At 54.2% G+C, this 16,296-nt stretch overlaps 1 protein-coding gene across 2 annotated transcripts in view; it reads right to left on the bottom strand.

Moving 5' to 3' along the window:
* Nucleotides 1–16,059, bottom strand: part of RAB6B (RAB6B, member RAS oncogene family) — a gene marked incomplete at both ends in the record, with an annotated part of 50,255 nt that extends 34,196 nt beyond the window's left edge. For both annotated transcript variants that reach the window (XM_080695498.1, XM_080695499.1), the window contains one exon: nt 15,990–16,059. In XM_080695498.1, the coding sequence (XP_080551624.1) occupies nt 15,990–16,059 (70 nt within the window). The remainder of the gene's footprint in view (nt 1–15,989) is intronic.
* Between the last annotated feature and the right edge of the window lie 237 nt (nt 16,060–16,296).

Here is a 16,296-nt window from a genome sequence, read left to right as displayed (position 1 = left end):
AGGGCAGGCCCAATGAAGGCTCTTGAGCTTTGGGGCTTTCCAAGTTGAGGTCAGGGAATGATCTGGAGTCTCTGGCTCCAACCTCTCCCACCTGAAGTCAAGGAAATGGTAGGCAGAGGGACTCGGTTAGAGAAAAAGACTGTGGCCCCTTGGAAAGGCACAGAAAGGAGACATCGGGCTGTTGTGGGCTAAAGAGAGACCAAGGAATAGAAATACAGGACAGGTCTGTCTGAGGGTGGCTCTGTTTGCAGTAGGAGGCCTTAGTGCTCATTTGGAAGTCACTGCGACAAAAAAGGCCATTATTCCCTCTCCTGACTTCACCACGCAGGACTGGTGTGAATCTAGTGGTCAGGGAGTTCTCCTCTGAGTCTGCCTTCAGAGACAGCACCTCTGTGGGTGTTGGCTTTAACACCTGCCGGGACCCAGCACAGGGACGGTGTCACCCCTGGACCCGTCCTGTGGGGCACAGGCTATGGCCTCAAGCCCGGTTCTCCGACCTCTCGGGAGTTCACTCTGTGAACTGCCCAGCTGTCCCTCCAATACAGTCACTGCCTGCTCCGGCTGGATTTCTCCTGTTTGCAACTCTAAACTCTCTACAGCAAAGGTGAGGCAAGTTAAAAAGAGAATGCTGGAGTCCAGCGTTTATTTGCAGAAATCTAGCTTGCAACATCTTCCCCGGACTAAGAAATCACCTGAGTTCCCTGGCAGTCAAATGAAAAGGGACAGTAAGATTCACAGTCCAGTACTCCCATTTTTCCACTGGGGAGATGTCCGTGACTCTCAGTGGAGGCCTGAAATCATGGTAGAACTGAATCCCCTATGTACTATGCTTTCTCCTATACATGCATACAATTGATAAGGTTTAATTCTAAATCAGACAACAGTGAGAGATTAAAAATAATAACTAGCAATACAATAATACAACGATAACAATACACTGTAATAAAGTTAGGTGACTAGACCTTCCACATATCTTACTGAACTGCATTCGCCCTTCTTCCCACTGACCCTGGGCAAATGTAACAGCAGATGTGAGACCTTAGAGACGGGGGACCACTGTCTTCACGAAAGAAAACCATGCCAGTTGCTACTGCTGAGCTCTTTATAAGAGTTGGGCGGTAGAAAGTTCTCAAAAAAGAGCCAGGAGTGCATAAATTGTGTGGCCACTCAGAGACAAATCTGTATGTTTACATAATTATCTGGATGAAGGTCACTGACGGAAATCAAGGCTGGTGAGCAGGCCACACAGCACAGCCTGCCTGAGTCAACGTTCAGGGCCATGGGCTCAGCCCAGGAGGCCTACCAACGGGAGTCCCTGAGGAACCGAGGCCCCGAGACGTGAACTTCTGGCCAAGATGGAGTGACTGGGAGTAGGTTTATCCTCTCACTCAAAATAACCAAGATGCAAAACAATGGCTTTCAGGACGATGGATGTCAGGCAACATCAGCTCCAGAAAGACATGGGAAAAACGAGGTGAGCCCAGCAGACGAGTGCTTCGAGAAAGTTCCAGGTCACCGCACAGGGAACGGGACACAAGCAGAACCCAGAAGAGCCCCGAGGTAAAGACGGGGCTGAGAGTTTGGGGGAAGGAAACCAGTCAGAATACCAGAGGGAGAACTTCAAAAACTGCAAAGTCTTCTTTATTAAGTCACGGGGCAGGCAACAGGGAGGAAACAAGGAGAATGACAACAGATACCTCAGGACTGGGGAATGGCCACCCAGATGGAGTCTGGGGAGAACTGCGCTTGGCCCGCATCAATTAGAGAGAGCCCGTCCCCTTCCAGCCAGAGTGTATGTCTGGTCAGTGGTTACTTAGTAGCATGCCCAAAGCCCTAGGTTCAATCCCTAGCACCATAGGACCAAAATATAGTAAAAGGAAAAAATATGACTTTAGCTTGTACATATCCACATCTCTCAGAAGCATGGTACATTGAGGAAACGGCTTGTTCTGATTAAACAAGCATACTGGTCAACATGACATTTCCCCGGGAATTGAAATGTGATCATATTTGGGATCAACTGAGAAGTCATGGAGGGCCAGGACTTAGCCAAGCGCTGGGAAGCTGCTTAGAGCCCTTCTAATCACAGTTCAGGAGACGTGGGAAGCCTGGGTACATCAGCTCAGTAGGCAGGGCCCAAGTATGTGCACAGACATAAAGACACATACATGTACTCATACCCACACCTGCTGTTATGGTTAGATATAAATGTTCCATGAAGAATTCAGGAATTAATGTTTAGAGCTGATGTAATCGAGTTATGAGGGTTGAAATCTCATCTGTAGAATCACATATTGTAATGGATTTACTGGGTGCTAAGCAAGGGAGGTGGGGTGTGGCTGGAGAAGGTAGGTCCCTGGGGTGTGGCTAGAGAAGTTGGGTCCCTGGGGGTGTGACTGGAGAAGGTGGGTCCCTGGGAGTGTGGCCTTAGGAATTGTGTTTGTCTTTGAATCCCTGTGCTTGCTCTCTCTCTCTCTCTCTTGCTTCCGGCCTCCATGATGTGAGAGCAGAGCCTTGTTCTTCCTTTTTGGCTTCCCACCATGATGTCCTGAGCTCTGCAGACATAACCCAGCCTAACATGGACTGAACCCAAAATCTCCAAGAAACTGAGCAAATAAGCCTTTCCTGAACACTGTATGGTCAGTTGTTTCAGATTATAGCAGTGAGAATGTTAAGCAAGACACATGCTCAACTCAGCAGGCACCAGAGGCCCCAGGAGGTACAGAAACTCTTACTTCTCATGCTGTGAAGGCTGACAGTCAAAGACAACACATTCAAGGTTTCTTAAAAGCTGGCCTGGGATCTGGCCACACAACTGCAGTTTCTCCCAAGGCCTGAACCCTCTCTACTTCACTGAGTCATCTCATCCTGGAAGCTTCAAAAAGGTACAGGGTCTCACTTCCAGGACCCAGAGAAGACAGCATTAGCCAGCCTTATCTGCCAGTTGCCCTGCTCCTGCAGCTCAGAGAAAAAGAGCCTCATCCTCGGCACACACAGTTACATTCAGACACAGCTTCCCTGGAGGGCCAGACAAGAGTGAGCAGAACGTACATCACTTCCATTGATTGGGGCCCAGCCCAAGTTCAGCCAGACACCACAAAGTCCAGTCGCATGCATGCCTTTGAGTGGCTGCATGGACCCTCTGAGGAGCTGATTCACAGAGAGTCTGTGTAGGTTGTGGAGAAGGAGGAAGCCGCTCCCAGCTAAATTCCCACTATCCGCTGATCTTCTGACAAGACTGGTGTTAATGTAACTTGGTGGCTGATTTATCTGACAGGAAGTCTCAGCCCAGCCAGCCAGCCAGACATCCAGCACAGAGTTTGGCAAAGTAATGTACGTGCTCATCTGTTCTCTCCCAAAGCTAACTGCCGGTGGCTGAATGTTGAAAGCCTCAGTGATAGGAAAAGAGGGGCAGGTTGGTAAGACTGGGTGGGCTGAGTGTGGAGAGGTACACCTTGGCATCCTAGGTTGTCAGCCAAGGGCCAGTCAGACGGGCCTGCGTGAAGGACAGTGGACCCACAGCCCCTGAGCCTAGGGACACGGTTTGGTATGGAAGGACGCCTTGATGTTGCAGGCTGATGTGGGCAGAGCACGTGCCCAGGTGCCTACCTCCTCCACCAAGGTCTAAACCCCTGGGCTGGATGACCACGGTGCTGATTGGCAAACCGGGGTGCCAGTGGTCTCTGTGAGCAGAGGAGCTTCTCCCGGGGCTGCTTCTACAGTCCAGCTTCTCCTCCTGTCCTCATACCTCCACGCAGCTCGCTGGCCACTGCTCACCTTACTGTTTGCTGAGTAGGCTATGGCCCAGGCCCAGCTCCTGCACCCCAGAGGCCACTGGAGAGGGGCACACAAGGGCAGAGGGGAACTTTCAAACGGCCCCATTTGGTCAACAAAAAGAATCATCTCCCTGTCCTCAGGATAGACTCCATGTCACTTACTCAGGATTTTTTTTTGGGGGGTGGGGGGACAGAGAAAGTCTTTCTGATAAAGTTCAGAGATGAGGAATTGATAGTCTTTAGGAGGGAAAATTCAGTCTATCTCAAAGACCTTGTGCCTGTGCATGGACCCAGGCCACAGGGAAGGCAGGAGAGACTGCTGTCTCCAGCTCTTGTGGTCCAGAGATGACTACTAGTCAGGCACCAGGGTGCTCAGAGGGCCAGGCAGGGGGATGAGCACGGAGACTGGGTCAATGTCCAGGTCTGCTCTTTGGACTTGGATGCATGGGCACCAGGACCAGGAGATAGTGACCCAGCTCAGCTCTTCCCATACGGCAAGCTCTAAGTTCCCAACAAGCCCCCTCAAGAGCAGCCCACAAATAGCATAAACCAGAGAGAATTCAAGCTGGTCTTTTGATATAGGAAGCCAGAGAACAGGGGCCACTTGCCCCAGGGTGACACAGCACCGAGGTTATAGCCGGACATTGTCTCTCCTCTGGTGCACAACTGCGCACCACATCTATCTCCTGCAGGCACAGTGGAAAATTGCAACATGGGAGTGGGGAGTAAACCACATGAAGGCATGAAAGCCTGGCTTCTAGAAGGATTGCAGATCAGAGTGGCCACAGAAAAGCAAGTCATGGGCCTAGGGGATGTCTGGTCCAGCCCTGCATATGACAGAGGAAATAGCAGAGACCTAGGAAGCAGGAAGGTTTGCTCAACCCCATACAAAGGAAGATGAGCAGCAGACCAAGAACCAAGGCCTGACGCCTACTGGGACTTCATGGGTTGGCCCTGGGTGACTGTTTAGCCTGCGGGAGGTCACAGCCCCTCCTGGGAACTCCACTGCCTTGTCTGCTAAAGGCACATAGCCCTTTTACATTCTCCCGTCATCTGTATCAGTTATGTGTTGCTATGTGACAAATACCTCCAGGTTAGTGGCTTAAACCAATGCCAATCTACGATCTCAAGGTTTCTGTGGGTCAGTGATCCGGGCTGGGCTTACAGGGTCCTCCTCTACTCAGGGTCTCACAAAGCCAAGATCGAGGTGTCAGCTGGGCTCCATCCCTTTCTCTTCCAAGCTTATATGGTCTTGGCCAGAATTTGGTTCCTTATTTTTGTAGGACTGAGGTTTGATTTTATGTTAGCTATTGGCTGGGGGCTGCTCTTATTTCTTAGAGGTCATCCACAGTTCTCTGCCACAAGACATCTCATCTCCACACACAAAAGATGCCCTCTCCCACAAAACATGATCCCCACATACAACATGAGGACAGACAGACAGACACACACACACACACACACACGCGCACACACGCTAGAAGCAAGTCACAAGTTCCAAAAGTCACAAGTCACAAAAGGGACTTTTGCAAGGGCGTGACTCATCTGGGGTCCCTTAGGCTGTGTCGGCTACATCATCTCACGGTGAACAAGCTCCTAAAAGATTCTAGCTTTGCCCTTCAGCACCCTCTGCCTCCCTCCTACTGTGGTGAACTGGGCTGATCCTTAGGAAGAAAACTTCACAGGGCTCTCTGACTTAAGACTGAAGCTCTCCCAGCCAGACTGGACTGAGGCTGTGGCTGGGCAGAGGCTGAGCCCGTCTGTGTCTACTGCTCCATGCAACGGCATACTGCTCTGCCCAGCTCCCCACATCACAGCCAACTCTCTGCAGCTGTGGAGTACAGATGAGCACACAGTGCCATCCAGATCACTATTCCAGCTCAGAGCTCCACATTTCAGGAGGAGAGAGGCTGCGTTTTTCTGGATTAACATCTCCTGCCCTCTTCTGATGGAGGTGGAAAAGAACCAGGATTGCTGGGTTAGCTGGGCACATTTTCAAAACTCTCATCCACCTTCTCATCCGGGTAGCATTATGGTGTTTCAGTGGGATGTGGAGGGAGAGAAAAGGAAGACTTTATAAATTAGAGTTAGAGGAAAATTCTCATATCTTAGTGTTACAAGTAGGATCTGTTACAGCTTCAAAAGAAGTTGGGAGTAGTTTCTCCCCAAAAAGAAACCATTCTTGGAAACATTATCAGAGAAGAGGAGAACAAAAAAAAAAAAAAAAAAGATCTGGCCCCAAGACCAACTACTTGTAGTAGCCCAGCAATAGTAGTCTGGGACCTACAGGGCCACAGGCAGCAGAGCTCAGGTAAGGCTCAGTGGGCTCCTGAAAGCCATCACTAGCAGCGTGAGCTAAAAAAAACACCCTCTCTCAACCCACAGGCAGGTGAAAGCCTTTCTGGCTTGTCTTACCCCCTGGAATGGAGGCTCCTAGCCCTGTCCTCCACAAAAACACAGGACTGGTATCATCATCCTGTCTCTGTTACTCAATAACAGCTCCATGGGAACCTCTAGTCTTTAATGGGATTTGGTCAGAACCTCAGGATGGACAGCACCCCTGCCTAGAGCTACCAACCACTCAGGCTCCCTGAAGCCCGTGAGAAGACACAAACTCTTACTGGAGCACGGTGGGAGGCAGGGTGGTACAGAGCAGCCCCTCCTCGACTCGGTGCTTCCAGGGGTCTCTCTTCCCCATGCCTCTGGCTCCCCTCTTGCCCTCTACAACATGAAACATGTCCTACACGCTCCATCTGGCCTGTGTGTTGTTTACTTTATGCCCATCACAGGGTCAGAACAGAATGTTTTCTCTTACTTTCTCAGAAGGAGCACAGCCACCCCCAGAGGGAGAGGTTTTCCTCATCCCTAGGAACCTGTCTCTCGTGGCCAGGCCACAGTGAGAGCTTGCTCCTGCCCCTCCCTGTGCCAGGTGCGGGGATAGGGGACCCGAGGGGGCTGGAACGGACCAAAGCTGTTACTTATGGCCCACTTCCGGGCCAGTTTTTCTCTGGGCCAGCAACTCCAGGCAGGGAGAAAGGTCTGCTGAGCAGTAAGCACAGGGCCAGCTCTCCTTGTCCGCCCTGACCTCAGGGACAACCTGGTACTGCTCCCAGGGGCCACGTGCAGGGGCTGAAAGGTGGCTATTACTGACGGGGTGCAGGTAGGATGATCCACACTGGCCAAAGAATCCCCAGGTGGGGGCCCTTAGCTTCTAAAGAGCACTGCAGACCAAGCCCTGGACTGTGGGGAGAGGGCTACACCGCCTGACCTGAACAGGCTGCCCTCTGTGGGCCAGGAGCGTCCAGAACGGTAGTCTCCTGCCTCCACTCAGGCTCCTGACTCTCCATCTTCACTTTTATTGCAATCAGCTTAAGACTGGGTTTCTGTCTCCAGGGAAGAGGGTTCTCCGCCAGACACTGCTGCCCTCCCTCGGATCCTCCTCCTTAACTTGGGGGGTGGTGGCAGAATCCAGCAGAGAGGAGAAGGAGAATTCATACAATGGAGCAATGGAAGAAAATCAAGTGTCCACTGGGAGAGGAAGACAGAAAGGGAAGAGATGATGGGGGCTGTACATGAAGAGCCAAGGAGCGCACACAGCCCATGGCCTGTGGGGCGTAGGATGGGAGCAGACCTAACGACAGAGGGCTGGGAGGGGGTGTTCCTCATCATGCGCCACATCCTACCCGGGCAGGTGGCCGAGGGGAAGAGTCTGGAAGGGCCGCCGGCAGCTAGAGGGCTCAAAGGCTAAGCTAACATCATTCCGAAGCCCCCGCCCCTGCGGTCCTTCCGGGAAGACGAGGTGCTCTTCCTGTGAACAGTGCTGATGGCCCCCGAGCAATGGTAAATACTGGCCCGGAAGGCAGAGAGAGATCGGCCCTCCTCCCCACTCCATCATAGCCATTTCTGGGTCCTGCCGTGGCGCCAGAGCCGCCTCCTCTCCGAGCCCCACTTTCTTTAGCATCTCTGCGTGTGGGACCCTGAGGCTGTGGGCCGCAGCTCACCTACAGAAACATCAACGCGCCCCTACCTCTCTTTCCCTGGACAGCGATGGGTGCCGGGGCCTCCAGCCATGGCATTAATGGCGCTCCCTAGCACTTGAGTTTTTCCGTGCGAGCATCTGATCTTTGTGCAACTCGAACACCATGACCAGAGAGTAGGAAGATGAGCATGGTGGTGCTCTTGTGTTCCAGCCTGCCCGGCGAGGGAGGTGCTGGGTGGAGAGGGAGCCCGGGTGGGCCTCTGGACTGGTGGTTGGGGGACACTGCACACCCCACTTGGCTCAGGACCGTTCCCCACTTATCACCCACCTACCTGGCTATGGAAGGAAAGATCTCAGGCCAGGCGTACCTGGGAGCCATCATCGGCCCTCTTGTCCTCATCTGAGGTCCTCAGTGGGGAAGGAACTCACCTCTGGCAACAGGAAGTCCCTGTTGCCTGGCAACCCAGCCCAAGTGCACCTGGGGGAGAGAGGAGCCCTGGGGCCACACTGGGGAGCGGTGTCGGCCTCAGTCTCAGTGTAGATGGGGCAGGATGCCTCTGCCATTCTGGGGGACACAGCGGCCCAGCCCCTGCTTCCACACTCTGCTCCCCAAAGCCCCTCTGGGCAGCAGCACTCTGGTCCCTAGGCTGCAAGTCTTACAGGCTTGACCTCATGCTCAGGGTGGTACTGAATTATAAAGCCAGAGTGAGAGCCTCATTAGCCCAAGGGGTGGCCCTGTCCAGTACTCTCGGGGGGACATGAAAGAAAACCAGAGATGGACTTGGACTTACCCAGCACTCAACAGCCAGGGACAGACCCAGGGTCTCCAGGGCCCTGATATCTCCAGGCCTAGAGGGAGAATGTGCCCCAGGGAAGGAGTGCCCCACAGCAGGCGGGGAGCAGGCATCTGGTTTAAGCAGTTCTTCTCTGCTTAGTAACTAATTCTCAGCTAGAACCTGGGCCAAGGGCTGAGAGCTGACTAACCGTCTCTATACCACTCAAATAAAAATTCTGTGTAAGAAAAATGAGTGCCTGGCTGCGGTGCCAGCGCTGCCAGACCCCTCACGGAGACCCTGCCTCCTTCCTAAAGGCTCTGCCGCCCTCCTCCGCTCTCAGAGCCTGAACCTGCTTGCAGATCGGGCCATGCTGGGACCTGCTGGCTCCGCTTCCGCAAGGAACTGAAGCCAGCCATTATGGCAGAGTTGGCGTCTACAAGACCACAGTGATCGTCTTTCCCCTGCTTGGGGACCTGGGCCTGCTTTTGAGCTTTTGAGGTGCGAGGCTCAACTGTGTTCCCCACAATGACCTGGGTCCAAATTCTAATTGTGTGTGTGTGTGTGTGTGTGTGTGTGTGTGTGTGTGTGACTGGAAATTCAACTCAGGGACGTTCTATTTCTGAGCTACACTCCTGGCCCTGTTTTATTTATTTATTAAATTTCCAAACAGGGTCTTGCTAAGTGAGTGCACACTGGCCTTGAACCTACAATCCTCTTGTCTCAGACTCCTAAGCACTGGGATTACAGGCATGTGCCACTATGCCCAGCTCTGAATTCTAATTCTGCCCACTGGGAATCCTTGGGCAGGGCCAATTGTCTCCAAGCCTCTAGCTCTGGATTTGCATGTGGGGATGATCCCTGTTGTCACGGGGTGATGGCTGAAAAGGTCCAAGGTACCCCCGGGAACCTTGGACAGAGTGGTATTCAAGAGATGCCGTCTAAGGTTAACTTAAGGGAGGGCTCAGGCTGCTATTCCTCCTATGTGTTTCCTGGAGGCAACTGTGGCTTTAAGGGCTCTATTCTGTCCCCAGGTGCGCTATCATCTGCATCCCTCAGGACCCAGGCCTGTCCCTTGGGCGTCACCCCATGGAGGCGGGTGGCCCCAGGCCAAGACATGTGGCCCAGTTACCTGGGCTCCGGCTGGCCTGGTTACCAAGAGATCAGGATAAATATGTTTTTCTACTAAAAATAAACCACTTTACTAAAACGGTAACAAAAAAAAAAGGTACTCATAGCAGTGAAAATTTAACTTTTTTAAAAAAGATCCCACTAAGCCGGGCGTGGTGGCGCATGCTCTGGAGGTTGAGACAGAAGGATCACAGTTCTCGGCCAGCCTTGGCTACTTTATGAATCCCTTTGCAACTCAGTGGAACCCTGTTTCAAAATCAAGAATAAAAAATAGGGCTGGGGGTGTAGCTCGGAGGTCGAATGCCCCTGGGCTCCATCCTCAGTATCTTGCAAAAAAAAAAAAAATTCATTTAGTTCAGGGCAAAAGTTAGAGCAACAGTGAAAGGAATTTGAAATTTCAAGCCCCCTGGATATAATAAAGACACTTCTGAAGAGTTCTTAGAAGATCTTCATCCTTCCCCTCCCTTGTTTTAGAAAACAAAGACTGGTCTGCCCTTCCCAGTCCTCTTGGGGCTCCCAGTCCCTGAGCCCTGCTTAGAGCCCCATTTCCCGGCAGCCGTCTTTCTGGCTCTAACAAAGGAGCTGCCCATCTCAGGGCGTGTCTGGGGCCTCTCCCTGGCAACCTCCACCCACAGCTCCCCCATCTTCTCTTCTCCAGGGTAAGAAAGAGGAAAGGGCCGCAGACAGCTGAGAAACGCCTCGCTGAATTATGCCAGGAGCCTGTCCCTGACGTTTATGGATTTTGCCGCTCTACCTAATCTTCTCCCGGCTTCCTCGGTGCTAAATAATTTCTCTAAATTATTTACACTGAAGCCGGGCGGCCCACCACATGGAGGAACGGTGGAATACACCCAGCAGGGAAGACAGGGGGTCCCTGCAGCCTGGATGGGACACATAATAAATAGCACCCTTGGGCAGGCGCCCCCTGCACCGGTCTGTTCATCATGTCTGTAAAACTCCTAGAGTGATAAAAATCTCATGGATGTAGTAAGGGAGAAAAGGAGAATGAAGTTGTTGGTTCTATTTTCCCATGTTTCATTAGGATTCGGGGATTGTAAATGTAACGATGAGCCTATCATGCAAAAGATGATAATTACTGTTAATACGCAGCCAGGGCATTTTCTAACAGTTTCTTTTCTCTCTGCTGGTAAGTTTTCTTGTATCTGTCATCAGTATTGAGGCTGCCAATTTCCTCTTATGCTAAATTCAGGTCAGTTCTTATGACTATGGTTTGGATATCGATTGTCCCCTAAGGCTCAATGGTGGAGGTCCTAGGTGTGGTGGTGGCACCTTTAAGAGGTGGGATGTTAGCCAGGCGTGGTGGCGCACGCTTGTGATCCCAGCATCTGGGAGGCTGAGAATAGAGGATCACCGTTTGCAGACAGCCTCAGCTACTTAGTGAGGCCCTCCGCAACTTAGTGGGACCCTGTTTTAAAATAAAGAATAAAAAATAGGGCAGGGGGTATAGCTTAGAGGTCAAATGCCCCTGGGTTCCATCCCCAGACCCGCAAAAAAAAAAAAAAAAAAAAAAAAAAAAAAAAGAGTTGGGATGTTGTAGGATGTTCTCAGCACAATTGAGGGTGTGCCCTTGGAAGGATTCTGAGACCCCGGCCTCTCCAACTTCCTGTTTTTGTGATTGGACATCTTGCTCCTAAAATTAATTGCTCCCCCAATAATTCCATCCACACCTGCTATAAGGTCCTCACCAGAGCTGAACAATGCAGCACCATGCCTCTGATGAGCTAAGCCAACCTCTTTTCTTTATAAAGCTAGCCTGCCTCTGGCATTTCATTATAACAGAAAGTGGATTGGTACACTCATCTTGGTTTCTGTGTGAGTCTCTCCCATACACCTCTATAAGCAAATAAAAAGCAAAGGTTCTGAGTCTCTGCCCATCATTTAAACTGGCCCCCTCTCATGCCAGTGAAGAAGGGAGAAAAATGGGGGGGGCAGAAAACAAGACAGAGAAGGTAAGGCGTGGAATAGCATGGTGACTCACTCCAACCTCTGGCAGGATCAGGTCTGGCACATCTCTCCCCACCTCTGGTGGTCTACAAGTTGTCCTGTGTCTCTTCAGAGATACGGGGAAGGACACAAGTTCCCGGAGAACTTCAGGTTCTTGAGATGAACCGTGATTCCGGGTATGACCAAGACTAAACTGGGCAAGTGTCTGATAGAGTCTCAAGTGTCCTCGTAGGCTCTTCTGGCTTAAGAAAGCAGCAGGTGCCAGGACGCAGGAATCCTATTTCAAACCACAGTGACCCTCTTCACTTTTAACCTCCGGATGGGCCATCAGCAAGTCTCACACACGGAGGAGAATGCCATCGTTTTCGAATCAAGACATTTAGGGAGCACGGACAGTCTGCCATTGCGAGGGTGGGGGCGGGGGAGGATGACTAAGGCCCAGTCATCTAAAGGTGCGAATGGCCATTCTTAGGTACTTAAAATTCAGCCAGGGCTCTTTGTTATCTGAAAAGGTTAATAAAGCATTTTAACAGAAAAGACAGAAGAGAGGGGATGGGGACGCATCTGATCAATTTTTTCTTTCTTGCAGTACTGAGGATGAAACCCAGGGGCAATCCATCTCTGAGCTACACCCCCAGCCCTATTTTGCACTCTTTATTTATTATTATTATTATTATTATTTTTGGTAGTACTGGGGTTCCTGGAAGCCCTTCTACCTCTGGTATACACTCCCACGGGCTACGCTCCCAGACCTATTTTTTAACATTTTTATGTGGAAACAGTCTCTTAAGCCAGCGAGGCTGGCTCTGAACCAGCGCGATCCTCCTGTCTCCGCCCTCCCAAGCACGGGGATTACAAGCGTGCACCACCACGCCCGGCTGTACTCTTTATTTTTGAAACAGGGGCTCACTGAGTTGCAAGAGGCCTCACTAAGTAGCTAAGGCTGTCTGAGAACCGCGATCCTCCCGTCTCAGCCTCCCGAATCTGGGGTTACAAGCGACTCAGCAGCGGTCTCTTCCTACCCAGGGCTCTCACGGGCCTCTGCTGCGATTAGATCCACAAATGACTGTGCTTCCCGGGGGACCAGAAGCCCCACCAGGGCAAGGGCAGGCTCAAAGATCTGAGTGCTCGGGAGGCTGAGACAGGAAGACCACAGCTTATAGGTCAACCTCAGCAAATTAACAAGACCCTCAAAATAAAAAAAAAGGAAAAGGGCTGTCCTGGGAGAAAGAACCCCCCCTGGGTTTAATCCCAAAAATCTGATTAAATGAACAAATGATGGAGAGAGAGAAGGAGAGGAAAGGGAAAGGAAGGGGGGTAAGTGAATGAATGTCTGAACAACCCAAGGGCAGCTGCCTGCGGGGACCCTGCCGCACAACCCCAGGGGGCGCCATTCATATCGTGCTTAAGGTAGACTCTGGTCCAGGAAGAAGAAAGCAGAGAGCTTGTGTGTGCCCACCCAATGTTCCTTCTTCAGATGAAGGGGAGATGGGAAGGGGCCAGGCAAACCCCTGACCCTCCCTTCCCGGCATGCACCCCCAGACTGCTGCGCAAAGCCGGCATCCCCACAGAACGCCAAGGACCCCAGGCCCACTCTCCTGCCTGTCTGGCTGCACTAACTCCTCTGTTTCCCCACCACTGCCATCAGCACCAGGACCTGTCCCAAAGGCCCGGAGAGCCATCTGGCACCAGCAGGATCGCTCAGCCTCCCTGCTGCAAGGAGACCCCTCCCCCTGGGTCCAGAGCACAACCCGCCCCAGGCTGATGTTCCTCCAGAGTCCGCTCCTCGGCTTCCCATCAGGCCTCTCAAGATACCATGTTCTCTTGGGAGGCCTGATGCCCACCTGGGATTATCTAGCACGGGGCATCTTCCTCCTTGCCCTGCTCCCCCTTGGAACTCAGCTGGCCTCGCCCACTGGCCTAGAGAAATGGGATCATAACCCCAAGCACAGGAAACCAGGGAAGGCCAATTCCCTCCAGACCCTCCTGCTGGCGCCCATCTTGGGGACCCAGCTCTCGCAGGAGAACTCATGCTGTTCCAGAAGGCTCCACAGAGCTCAGCCAGCTCTGGTCCCTCCTATACCCAAAACAAGAAACCTCCAAAGATGACTGACAGAGCCAGGGTGGGAGTGAGGACCAGACCTTGGGAAGCTCCCTCACCGCACGGCTGCTGAGAGGCTGGCACACAGCACCAGCAGATGCAAGACGGGAGAGGCGGCAGCGGGGGCACCCCCAGCCCACCAGGCTCGCACACACATATCCTCCGCCTCACCCACAGGCCCCACGGCTGTGTAGAACTCAAGGTAATCAACCCGCTAATGACCCAACAAAGTAGAAGGAAGGCTATTCAGGGCCCCGGGGCTCCCCGCCAGAGTGATCCAGGGTGGCCAACAGCTGAGCTCCCCAGGGTCTGTGCCTCTCTAAGGGCCATGGTTCAAGGGCTAGTTGGCATTCCCACCAGGTGGCCCAACCCACACTTCCCTGAGTCCCTGCCCCATCTCAGAGATGCTCCGATTCCCAGCTTCCCCAACTCAAGGTCACTTCCCTTCCCAATGACACGTTAGTGGAAAATAATGAAGCCATGGCAGATTTCTGTCCCCAGAAATGTCAACGACTTGCGACCGGACCATGGGCTAGCCCTCCCTGCCTCCTCTGGGGCTCCCTTCCCAGCTGCAGATGTCGGGGAGGTGGAGGGCGCCTTTCTTAGGTGTTCGCTCTCAGTCCTGTGCTTTGGGGAACAAAGTGTGTTTGCGGGGCCCCGCAGGAGCAGGGAATGAGTGAAGTTTCTCATTCCCACTTACGGGCGCTGAAGTCAGACTTGGAATAAGCAAATAAGCAAATGTTTGTTGAGTACTGAGTCCAAGTACTGGGGGATCGGAGGCATAAGAACGGCCTTCACGCATCCATTTTTCAGGGACAGAAACCGAGTCTCCAAGAGCCCTCAGATGGGGCTCAAGGCAGCACCTCTAAGAATTCATGTCCCCTGAAGCCCGACACCCGCAGGGTCTTTCCCAGGGCTGGAGACCACCTGTGTCCCTTTCACATGAGAGGAAATTCAGCTCTGCAACACGGGGGATCTATTGAGAACGGGAAATCAGAGCCCAGGGTCTAGGGCTGGGCATCCGAGCGCTCCTGATCTGAAATGTCCCCAGCCCATCTCCCCATGTCAGGGCCAGGTGACCACCTTCTAACACACTTCTCCCAACCTCTCTCAGGTATTGATCATGAGCAGAGACGGCATCCACGTGACCTCCGGGGTCCCCACGCGAGAGTGTACACATCCCTGTGGCTGCACCCACTGGGGCCTCTCAGGGTCTCCCTTCTCTTGGACCCTCCTAGATAGAGCCCCTGCCAGCCTATCAGTACTGGCCTGTGGAGCCGGAGCTGGGGCTCCTGCCCCCAGCACCACCTTCTCCTGGAGCCCAGCAGCTCTGGGCTGTACCTGTCTCCCTGAAGCCCAGTGTGAGCGGCCCCTGGGGTGATGCTCTGGGAGCTACCCTTCCTACAGGTGTCAGGGGGTCCCTGCTGGTCCACCTGGTCCCACCTTGGGCCACGCCGGGGGGTAGCCGGGCAGCAGAGAAGCCCTCGGCCTCCCCCTCCCCCAGAGCCGCCTGACCTCCCCTCCCCCTAGAAGGGCGGCGAGCTGGGAGGTGGGGGCGGAGAGCATCCACCACCTCGCTGGCTGAAGATGCTCTCTGGAGGGGGCTGGGAAGCCAGGCAGGGCGTATCCCCTGGGCCTTTCTCTGCCCAGAGCCCGGCTTCACCGCCTCTAATGCGAGGCGCCCTGTACCCTCCCCAAATCACCTGGCATGGTGGGGGGGGGGGGTCCGCCGTCATCGTCCACACCCTTGAGCCCCAAGAAGGCTGACGTGCGCCAGCGAAGGGCAGAGGGTCTAGAACCTTCTGCTAGTAAAGGTGGGCGCCCTGTTCGCCGGCGGCCCGCACCCCCTCTTTGCAGAAGAGACAGGTGTCGTCTCCCCCGCCCCGGGTGCGTCCTTTCCGGGGCCTGAACGTCTCTTTTTACAGGGCTCCAGGCGGGGTCCGCAGGGGGCCCTCCGGCGCAGCGGTGCCGGGGAGCGGCCAGACCCCGGCCCCACCTCGTCCTCCCCAGGGGGGCGCCCTCCCTGCCCCCACCCGGTGCCGCAGTGCGAGCCGCCAGCGAGCCGGGCGCGGATCCGCCAGCCGCCGCCCCTGCCCGGCACCTGCCCGCCCCGCCCCCGCCAGATGCCGCCCCACCCCACCCACCCACCCGGCCCCCGCGCCCCTCCGCCCCGGCCTTTGGAGGGGGCCCGGGGCACCCCGGCATGGGGGAGCCGGCGGCCGGGAGGACTCGGCCTCCAGCCGGGAGGACCACCGGGTACTCACCGCTCTGCTCCCCCAGGAACACCAACTTGAATTTTCTCAGCGGGTTCCCAAAATCTCCCCCTGCGGACATGGTGCTGGCAGCCCGGGGCCGGGAGAGGAGGAGGAGGAGGAGGAGGAGGAGGAGCGGGAGGAGCGGGAGGAGCACGGCGCGGAGGAGCAGGGAGGCGGCCGGCGGTGCGGGAGCCGGAGGGGGAAGGGCTGCTGCGCGCGTCCCTGACTCCCCGGCTGCGTCCCGGCCCCGGCCTGCGGCTGCGTGTCCGGCCGCGGCGCGGAGGAGGAGCAGGCAGGGAGGAGGGGGAGGAGGAGG

The sequence above is a fragment of the Muscardinus avellanarius genome, assembly GCF_963383645.1.
Source record: "Muscardinus avellanarius genome assembly, chromosome: 5".
Taxonomy (NCBI): Eukaryota; Metazoa; Chordata; class Mammalia; order Rodentia; family Gliridae; genus Muscardinus; species Muscardinus avellanarius.
Note: the sequence above shows the minus strand (reverse complement) of the source record. Positions and strands in the feature narration are given on the sequence as shown.